Below are 11,027 nucleotides of genomic sequence, written 5' to 3' on the forward strand. Positions count from 1 at the left end.
GATTTGAGAACTAGAAGCGTGTACCAGATATTGTGCGATTCTATGATAGATAAGATAGAAAGTCCCCAGGGCTCTAGGAGCTTACACTCTAATGGAAAAGGTGATCTGCAAATAACTATGTACATTAGATATACAGTTAGAAAATTGGAGGTTATTTTAAAAAGAAAGGCATCAGCATTGAAGGGAACCATGAAAAGCCTCTTTCAGAAGGTAGGATTTGAGATATGAAGAAAGCCAGGGAAATCAGGTGATGAGGAAAGAGAATATTACAATTAAGGTAGACAGCTAATGAAAAGATTGGCATATGGAATGTCATGTTTGAGGAATTGCAGCAAGCACTGTTGCTGGATTATAGAGTACAAGGATGGGGAGAATACAGTGTAAAAGACTGGAAATGTAGGAAGGGATCAGATAAGACAAACAAGATTTTAGGTTTTATCCTGGAAGTGATAGCCACTGGAATTTATTGAATTGGAATGACATGGCTATCTTATGTTTTAAAAAATAATTTTGTGAGCTGGGTATAAGATGGAGAGAGAAGTAGTATATGAAGATGCTAGAGTGAAGAAGGGAGGATTTTTTTCCAGGGCTTCAGGTACCCAGATCAAAGTTTTGTCACTGATAGGAGAAAGTGAATTGAGGTAATTTGCATGATAATAGGAAAGGGGAAGCAGTATTTTTTTATTGTAGGCAAATGCAAACCCTGAGTTTGAATTTTTTGGGTAGAATGAAGCCCAGTTTTTCTATCCTTAATTGATTGAGATTGTGGAATACTCAGTTTGGAGACAAATGATTTAACTACTGAGCATTCTGACTGGGAGTCATTAATTTTCCTGTACTCTAAGATCCAGAGTATTGCCCTCATCACCATACAATCCTTTCTTGTTTCCTCAAGCTTCTGTCAAGTTTCCCTGAGCAAATTTCTCCAATCCTTGATAACTATCTGCTTTTCACTTGCTGCTGTACTTCAGACTGTAAAGTACTTAAGCTCTTTTTCTCTCAGATTTGCTCTTCCTAGGATCTTATAGTGCTTTGTAAACTTTAATAAATTGTATGTATATGATGTTATGTTGTCTTTGCCCCAAATTCTCCCATATCTTTCCATTAGTCCGTCATAAATCTGTTCCTTCCTTAGTTGCCTATTTTGAAACATCCACTGAAGCAGTCCCATTATTCCATTCCCTAATGCCCATATTTGAAAGAGTGCTATTTTCAGCTCAAAGCTATGCAGTTATTTAGAGTGACATGGATCAAACCTATTGAAAGTAATCTTTTAGGCATTGTTCCCCTTCATTAACTTTATATATATATACACACACCTTTCAAAATGAGCAGTGCTAAATAGTTAAGATTTTATGTGTTGATTTAAGTCTTGGTTTTTAAACCAAGTTTGTCCATGATCAATGTAACTCACTTTTGTCCATTTATTTGCCTTCTTACTATTATAGGCTGTAAGTTTAAAGATGTTAGGAGAAATCTCCAAAAGGACGTGGGTGAGTGTTACCTGATGTAATCCATTTCACACACAGAAGAAGAAAAATTATTGTTATAATATTGTTTTCTTATCTTTACATAAATGAGACTACCTCATAGCAATTTCTTTAATGACAGCTGTTAAGATTTTTATGAAGAATCAAACAATTGACATTTAGGGAAGAATATATCAAAACTGAAAAAATTTATAACACATCAAAAATTTAACATTGTGCATATACTCAGGCATATCTCCTAACATTATGTAAAACTACTCTTCCTAGTAAAATGCACTAAAATAGAATAATGAAAAACTTTTACTTTCCATGTTTTTGAACATGAACACTATTTTTCATAAACATTGTGTTGTAGCAGAAATGAAGAATTAAAAATGAAACACAGGATATCTGTTTTAAGTCAGAAGTGTCCAGAGTTGTCTAGCTGTGGGAAGCCTGATTCAGCAAACATTATGAAACATTTACTATATGCCAGGCATTGTACAAAGTACAAGGGTGAGGTGGGGTGGGGTGGGGTGGGCAAAAAAAGACAAATATCTGTTTTCACACATTTATGTAATCCACTTTAACTGATCTTTTGCTCCAGTTTGTAAACTGGCTGTCTCATGCTTATAATTTTGGCTTCCATTAAATGGTACCTTCTGCTGAAGGCCTTTCCTGATTCTCTTTCCCCCCATTCCCCACCCTGGTCTCCAATAATGTCTTCCCTTCTGAGATTACCTTTCATCTACTCTTTATGTATCTTGTATATACCTAGGTACTTCCTTTTTTGCCATTAGAATGTGAATTCATTGAGAAGAATTTTTTTGCCTTTCTTTTTCCTAGTTTTAGTCATTTGGAATTTGTCTTGTCTGTCTTCCCTTTATTCAGCATTTAATATTAGTCTTTTATATTTGTGGTGTATTGGCAGAAGAACTAAAGAACTATGGTATACAAGATATATTTGTATTCTGTACCAGAGGAGAACTGTCAAAATATCGAGTACCAAACCTTTTAGACTTCTATCAGCAGCATGGAATCATCATTCACCACCATCCCATCCCAGATGGAGATACCCCTGACATAGACCGATGCTGTGGAATCCTGCAAGAGCTTGCAGTCTGTCTTGAAAATAATCGGAAAACCTTAATACAGTATGTTCTACCTTTCTTTAAACTGGTATTGGGCAAAATAAATTTACCTTAGGTCAGTCAGTAAGCATTTATCAAGTGTCTACTATATGCCAAGTACTGTTGTGGTGTTGTTATTTGTCCTTCATTCTGGAAGAGGACCATGACATGCAAATGGATTGGATTTAAGTGAAGAAGGGCTGTGCAAGGTAACCTGCCTCACTTTCTCCTCTGTAGCTACTGAATGGCCAGATATAGATCAGGATCAGGTGACCCTGGTTGCATTGGGGTACCTTGGCCTTTTTAAGTTTTTTTTATTTTTAATTATAGCTTTTTATTTACAAGATATATGCATGGGTAATTTTTCAGCATTGACCCTTGCAAAACTTTCTGTTCCAACTTTTCCCCTCCTTTCCCCCATCCCCTCCCCCAGATGGCAGGTAGACCAATACTGTTAAATATGTTAAAGCATATGTTAAATACTATATATATATATATATATATATATATATATATATATATACACACACACACACACATCCAGACAGTTATTTTGCTGCACAAGAAGAATCAGACTTTGAAATAAGATAAAATTAACCTGAGAAGGAAATCAAAAATGCAAGAGGGTAAAAACAGAGGGATTGGAAATGCTATGTAGTGGTTCACACTCATTTCTCAGAGTTCTTTCACTGGGTGTAGCTGGTTCTATTCATTATTGAACAAATGGAACTGATTTGGTTCATCTCATTGTTAGAGAGTCACATCCATTAGCACTGATCATCATATAGTATTATTGTTGAAGTATATCATGATCTCCTGATCCTGCTCCTTTTAAAGTTTTTTAACTGGTCTTAGTTTGATTGTGGCAATACCCATTCAGTTACTTAGGCAACTAGCTATTGAGGCAAAAAATGGCCTCTCTCACCCAGCCCCCCCCCAAAAAAAAAAAAAAATCTAAAAGACCCAAACATCAGTCAGGACCCAAACAATGACCAAATGGGACTTGGTCTGGGATCTATTGTAGGTCAGATCTGGTAAGCCTGTAGTTTTGATTTAAGACTAGGTCCTTAAGAAACTCCCTCTTCCTTCCTTTCTTAGTTTCCTTCCCTCTACCTGGGGTATCCTATTACCTACAGAAGTGTTTTGCTAAGGATACAAAAAAAGACAAAAGACAGTCCCTGTTCTCATAAAGCTCACAGACTAATGAGAAAGACAAAATTTAGACAACTATTCAATCTATATACAGGATTAATAGGGGAAAAAAAATCCACAGAAGGGAGGCCCTAGAATTAAGAGGATAAGAAAGTGAGATTTTAGCTTTGATTGAGACGTGAAAGAAACCAGGTAAGTTGGTAGGAAGAGTTGAAGAGGAAAGAAGTCTAAATATGAGGGACAGAGAGAAAATGTCTTTGCCTAGAGCTGAGAGATGGAATATATTTCAAATTTCTGTATTTCAAAATACAGAAAAGGGCCCCATGTCATTGGATTGAAGAGTATGTGAGGTGGGGAGGGGACTATAAGGTGTAAGAGACTGGAAAATGGAGAAATAGGATGGTTTTTGAAGAAGCAAACTGAATTTTGCATTTCATATTAGAGCCATTGAAGTTTATTGAATGGGAGGGATGATAGGCGTAGACCTGTGCTAGATTAAAATCCAACCAATCCTAGTTTTTCTTCTGTTTTTAAAGAGTAAAGAAAATGGATAGTTTTGCAAAAACTCTAGAATTTTCCTTTCTTCAATCCTTCACTCTGCTTTTGACTGTTAGAGAAAATTAAAAATGTGTTAAAGGATAAGGCACTGTTCATCTTTTATATATACACACATACACTATACACACATAAAAATAAACATTTCTTATCTGGCTAGTCTCATTCCAGTGACACATATTTGTATTCTAAAATGGCAGACTTGTAAGTTAAAAAGAATATAAACATCTCTGGCATCAAAAGAATAACACTCATGTAATCAGTGATGATAATAGCAGAAATGTACATGACAGGATGTGATTGGTTATTTCACTAATCCATAAGAAAAGGAATGCTCCTATTACTTGATAATGGATCAAGCTGCAGTTCTAAAAGTCAGGAAAGTTGAGAGTTGGAAATGGGAAAGATAAAAGGAAAAAAGGAAAGGAATATGTGAGAGAGAGAGAGAGTGAATGAATGAATCTTATGGTAATAAGAAATGGCAGTAAAATAGAAACTTGAGTGCTGCCCATGTGCCACATGCAATAAACTGCTTGGTAGTCCTTCAGTTCTTGACAGTGTAGTGGCAACCTACACTTTAGCCCTGTCTCTGGCCCAATGCTATTTGAAAAGACCCATCATTATATAGGACTGCATCGACAGAGCTAGGTTCTGGACTAGTTTCATACCAACTGTGTATCCTTGGGCATGTTTGTTACTGGGTCTGGGCCTGTTTCTTAAATCTACAGGTGAAAAGATGGGGGCTTTATCTCTAAAATCTTTTCCATCTCTAAGATTTCTATTATTCAGTAATGTGTTTATTAAGAACCTATTAGGTTACTTTAACATAGTTAACATGTATTGGTCTGCCATCTGGGGAAGGGGATAGGAGGAAGGAGGGGAAAAATTGGAACAAAAGGTTTTGCAGTTGTCAATGCTGAAAAATTACCCATGCATATATCTTGTAAATAAAAAGCTATAATAATAATAATAAAAAAAGAACCTATTAGGTACTAGGCACTCAGGATACAAAATCTTTTAGCTAGGCAGCCTCATCTCTCAACTCAAAACACTGCCAAATGCATTTGACCTGGCTATGCATTACACCATGATAATGGTAGTATTCTCATAAACTGAGAAACAAAAAAATTTGCAAAACAATTGTACATTCTGCATTCCACCTTCATGAGGAGAAGGTAGATTACAAAACAAGAGAAATCAAGTTCCAGGGCAGTCCTTTTCCTCTGCTCCATACCATCTGCCATTCACTGCTACAATTAGAGTACAAGTAACTTGTGTTCTTAATAATAATAATAGTGTTCTAGGTTCAGAACTACTCAGTATTTTTGTTTAAAATTTAGAGCTAGTAAGCACCAGGCCAGAATTGATCCTAAGTTCATTTCTGACTCGTGTTTTTACTGTACACTGCTTCTTTTGACCTACACCATGAGAGTGAAGAAGGCAAGAAAATATAACTTCCCTGTCCTTTAATCCCTATAGAATTTAGGAGTTCTATATTTTCCACTTTGGAGACAACTTCTTATCCTGAAAAGGGCTGGTTTAGAATTTAGAATAACTGGGTCTTTCAGTAGCAACATAACTTTGGGCAAGACACAACAAATCTGGGATTTCTAAAAAGAAAGGTTTAGATTATTACTAAATTTCCTTTCAACCCTGAAACTAAATATTGTATAAGTGTTTGCTGTTATTAAAAAATGCTAGAAAGACCCCAAAAAAAAAAACCAACCCAACCCCTCCATATGTCTTTTCTTTAGATACAATTAAATATCACCCACAACTGGTACAAACCCCTAAATTTTATTTCCTTTTCAGTTGTTATGGAGGACTTGGGCGATCTTGTCTTGGTAAGGAAAAATTTTCTCTGTCCACATTAAATAAATGTTTATATTGAGTAAAGTAGCCAAATTACTATTTCTAAGGTATGTTTGATACTTAGTTTAAGTCTGAAAGTACTTATTTAATTCCTGAATTTATAACACCTCCAAAGCATGGGAAATTCCATACAAACAGGAATGCATCACTGTTTTACACTACATGCTTTCTAATATCCTTTCATATACATAGACACACACAGGAGTTTGGCTGTTGGGTAGAATGATAGGCTTGAAGTCAGGATGAATTGGATGCAAATTCTACCTTTAACAGTATGACTCTTAGCAAGATTTAGTAACACTTAAATCCCAAGTCATAGTGGATGGTGAGCTATCAAGAATTGTTTTAAAAATAATTTCACATTTTCTAAATGGTTTCAGAATTTAAATAGTAGAAACAATAAATTCAATACTGTTTTAACAAAATGGTGTTACATGAAATAATCTAAATGTTCTCTATTGTATATTCAGTAACACTATTGTTCAAATTTTTGACTTATTTTTAAATAGTAGCAGCTTGCCTTCTACTGTACTTATCTGATACAGTATCACCACAACAAGCAATTGACAGCCTTCGAGACTTAAGAGGATCCGGGGCCATACAGACCATAAAGGTAATTCTATTTTGTTCTTTTTTAATATTTTAGATGGGATTAGGCGAGAATATTAAAAATGTAATAGAGGCCTAATGATAACAGTGCTTTCAAAATCAGATTAAGTAATATTTAAAGTTAAATTTACATTTAAATATACTATTATTGTTTCAAAGAATCATAAAATTTCTCATAAAAGAATTAAAAGTAGTAAATTTTTAGTTCTTATGCTGTTCCTCAAGTCTTCCCATTCTTGGAATGGATTATTTCTCCTTTTAGATTGTTATAAACCAGTAAACCTTTAAAAACTTGGAGCAGTTTTTCTCTAAAATGTCTTTTCTAGTTCCTAATGACCTAAAAAGATACTGTTTAATGTCAGTATAATAGCCGGTTTTATCAATATTTAAAAGCAATAATGATAATCAATAACTTTGCATTTTCTAGTCTCTCTACAATTCTTTCAACAAGCTATGAGACAGCCTTGTAATTGATATTATTCATCTTGGAAAGGAGCAAGTTTGCTGATGAAAGCTGCTTTTTCTCCTTTCTTCAGCTAGTTCAGCAAGGTTGGGAGGAGCCAAAAGAGCTATTAGGCTTGGATTATTTATTACAAGTATTATTTGTCTTCTACTAACCTTCTTTGGAGATTGAGGCTACCTCTTAATACAGTTACATATCCTTAATACAAAGTTATCTCAGTTCTTGATTTCTTCTAGCAGTATAGTTTTATTCAGTTGCCTTTGTGAAAGTTATTTCAAAGTAATAATTCTAATTTTTCCAGCAATATAATTATCTTCATGATTTCCGAGACAAACTGGCTGCACATCTGTCAACAAGGGACTCAGTATCAAGATCTGTATCTAGATAAAGAACAATATCAATTTCTCACACATAAAAATAAGATCCTTTCGGAAATTTTATGTAGTCATCAGAAATTTATTAGTGTAACTAATTCAAATGAAAACATGCCTGTACAGATATATTACTAAAGTTTTTTGAGTTGTCATTTTGTGTTCTTATTTAGGGATATTTGATGCATAAAAATCTTTGTTTTATATTACTGCATGATTGTATTCAGCATCCTTTAGATACTTGTCATGATCCCTATGTAGTGCTAATGAATAAGAATACAAACTACCCTGGTCCTGAGTAGAAGACTGGAAATTCCTCCTGGGTATCTTGATTTTTGATCTTTCTTGATCCTGGTTTACTTGCTTTTAATGGTTTGTATGCTTAATGCAATAATGTTCTTTTTTCCCTCTCATCAGAATCCTGTTCTATTTTTGAACTTTAAAATTATATGAATATTACTTTTCTTTAGTTTGCTGACTGCTCATTTTAACCAACCTAGATTTAATCTCATGCATTAAAGATGACTAAATTAAGAAAATGTAACCTAATTCAACATTCCTTCTTAAAGCAATTAAAGTCTCCTGTTTTAAATTATGCTTCCCAAACTCTCAAATGAATTTTAGACATGGAAGACCAACATACTTTTTAAGTTTTTACATAATATTAGTTGGCTATTAGGTAGTAATATCATGTTCTATAGGGTATTGATATGTCTCCAAAGTATAATTTATTTACACTGTACTTTAACATCTAGAAACTCCAAAGGAAATCTTTGTCTATCAAATAGTCTAACCTCATCTTGCTACTGGATAATTGTAGTTTTTTAGAAGTGTTTCAAAATAATTGTGTTTTCAAGAACTCTAAACCACAAAACGTGTTCCATGAACGAAACTCATTACATTAATGTATTTTAATTAGAAAGTTAATTCATAGTTGTACTAAGGAACATATTAAAAAATTACACATCCTATTAATATTCAAGTGAAAATCCTAAGAATTTAAATTATTCTCTCAAACCATACATTACCATAAATCAAGGGCATTTTTGAACAGTGAAAAGTACAATGGAAATTTCATTGCAGAGATTTCCTAAGAAATAACATTCTGCATTTTGAACAAAAGTACAAACTAAACAAACTTTTAACAGCAAATATCTTTGAATCTTCATTTTGCTTTCATATAGTATAAATTATGCTGCCACTCTTCTATTAAGGATAATAAATATAATGCCACTGGTTAACTATAAGGTCAACTACATACTCATTTTTATATCTGTTTCCATTTAAATGTCATTTTTATATTAACATGTAGAATCCACTTAAATTATTTTAAACAGCAAACAAATATAACTTTCTGCATAATAGAACATCAGACCAGAAACTTAGCACTCCGCATATTGCAAGTATTTGGAGTTAGTGTATGATACGATAGCTGGTTAACTGTAGCTGGATAACATGGAAAGACACAACCAAAATATGGGAGCAGGGAGAGAATAAAAAAAAATCTAAAAGATTTAATAATCCACAAGCCAAATAACTGCATTTTAAATATGTGGTGCCACTAACATAAACCACACAAACCACAAATACTTTGACAGTTTTTATTAAATATACAAATGCAGAATAAATTCATTGAGCTATAAGGACCAATTTTAAGTGCATTTTCTTTGGTCATATATAAAACCTTGTAAGCTTAAAACCTGATAATTTGTTTTATGTAATAATGTCCTTTTTATAAAAAATATGCTAAAATAAACTATAATTTGTTTTGTCAGCCTCCAGATGTATGTCTTGTTCAAATTTATTACTTAATTGCACCATTACTTTCAGGAGAGAAGACAAGAAAATTGTAACCCAGGAGAAGCATATTATATATAGAAAAAACTTGACAGTTTAAACTTAAAATCTCAAATGTCAATTCTGAAATACATCAAGATGCTCTCTAAATGTACACAGTTACACAGTGAATACTATTAAAACTATTAGTGCTTCTGAAGCGACATCATTATTACATTGTAGGAGCACCATATAGTTAAATACTGTTTCCCAATTCCCAACAAACCAAATGCCAGAGTTAAAATCTGGTGATTAAAGCTATATCCTTGGTCTAACTAGTACAACATCTTTTATAAGTACAGATAAGTTAGCTCAAACAGTAATACCTATAAAAGCAGAACCATTTTTTTCTTCCATACAGACAATTCAATGGGATTTATTAACATCAAAATATTGTTTGCACAGTACAATTCTAATATTAGAGCTTCTTCCTAGCAAAATAACTAAATTATTTCACTTTTTACAACTGGTGTAAAAAGTTGCAAAAAATTTTAAGGATGAATATATTATAATAGTGGTGGGAGAATTAAGATTTTCTTCCCTAGTGAAATGATTATTGCTATGTCAGACTATAGTTCTTATTCATCAGTGTTGCTGAATAACTTGCAGTTAATTCTGTTGTGATTTCTTGCCAGATGCACAGTTAGACACCATAAAAATGCATTTGCAATTTTAATAAAATTTCTTGGTACAAAATATTCAAAGCAACTGAAAATCTGCCACTATATATAGGATATTCTACGATTAGATTAATGTTAATTTATGTAAAAACTAATGTTCAAGAAACATTGCATTTGTGAATAAACTGAGGGAAAGGGATGCTATTTTGTTAATTCCAAATCAACAGCACTTAAGAAGGTATATTTCTATATTTGTATTTCAACTTGTTATTTGATTGAAACATTAAAAATCTGACAGTTTATAAAATGTGTTGTTGATTTTGGGGTGGGGAAACCAATGGTAAAGAAATTATTTCATACAGGAACTGCAAAACCATTAAAAAGTTCTAAAAAATAGACAAATGATTAACACCAAAAGGACTGTGCAGAAGTTTCAGTTAAAACATGCTACTGATGAATTATGGCTTTCAGCTTCTTTATGTATCTGTGACCATATTTTCTGGACTACAGCTTGAAAATTTATGTTTAACTAATAGCCCTTACGCTTAACTCAGAATTTCCTGGAAACCGATTGATAAATGACAAAAGTTGTAATGTATGACCATCCTCATGTTTCCTTTCCCTTCAAAGTGTTCACGCTGTTTGGCATTTTAACATTATAGTCAGAAAGTAAACTTTATCCTTTTTGCGTCCTCCATCCCAATCCACCCAATGATGTTACTGCTGCTACCCCCACCCCCGGCCAAAAAACCAGAAAACTCCCCCCAGGTCAAGATAACATGTTGGGAGGTTAGGGGGAAGAATCCTATTTTGTGTGTAAAATTTCTTAGCATATACACATAAATATATTTTGCCAAAGGGCATTTTATCAAATATTATTCAAGATCATCTAGTTCAACATGTTTTATCTGCATCAAGAAAGTATCACTAGTGAAAATATTAATATAATA

At 33.3% G+C, this 11,027-nt stretch overlaps 1 protein-coding gene across 5 annotated transcripts in view; it reads left to right on the plus strand.

The window, feature by feature from the left end:
* The window catches only part of CDKN3 (cyclin dependent kinase inhibitor 3), a 28,844-nt gene that overhangs the window by 6,319 nt on the left and 11,498 nt on the right, over positions 1-11,027 (plus strand). For 3 of the 5 annotated variants that reach the window (XM_031952826.1, XM_003756386.4, XM_031952828.1), the window contains 5 exons: positions 1,449-1,493; positions 2,401-2,623; positions 6,119-6,150; positions 6,688-6,791; positions 7,552-10,157. In XM_031952826.1, the coding sequence (XP_031808686.1) occupies positions 1,449-1,493; positions 2,401-2,623; positions 6,119-6,150; positions 6,688-6,791; positions 7,552-7,638 (491 nt within the window). In that variant the 3' untranslated portion in view covers positions 7,639-10,157. Of the gene's footprint in view, positions 1-1,448; positions 1,494-2,400; positions 2,624-6,118; positions 6,151-6,687; positions 6,792-7,551; positions 10,158-11,027 lie in introns of those variants that run through there. The other 2 variants (XM_031952824.1, XM_031952825.1) reach the window with 2 other exon arrangements.

The sequence above is a fragment of the Sarcophilus harrisii genome, chromosome 2 (assembly GCF_902635505.1).
Source record: "Sarcophilus harrisii chromosome 2, mSarHar1.11, whole genome shotgun sequence".
NCBI classification, from domain to species: Eukaryota; Metazoa; Chordata; class Mammalia; order Dasyuromorphia; family Dasyuridae; genus Sarcophilus; species Sarcophilus harrisii.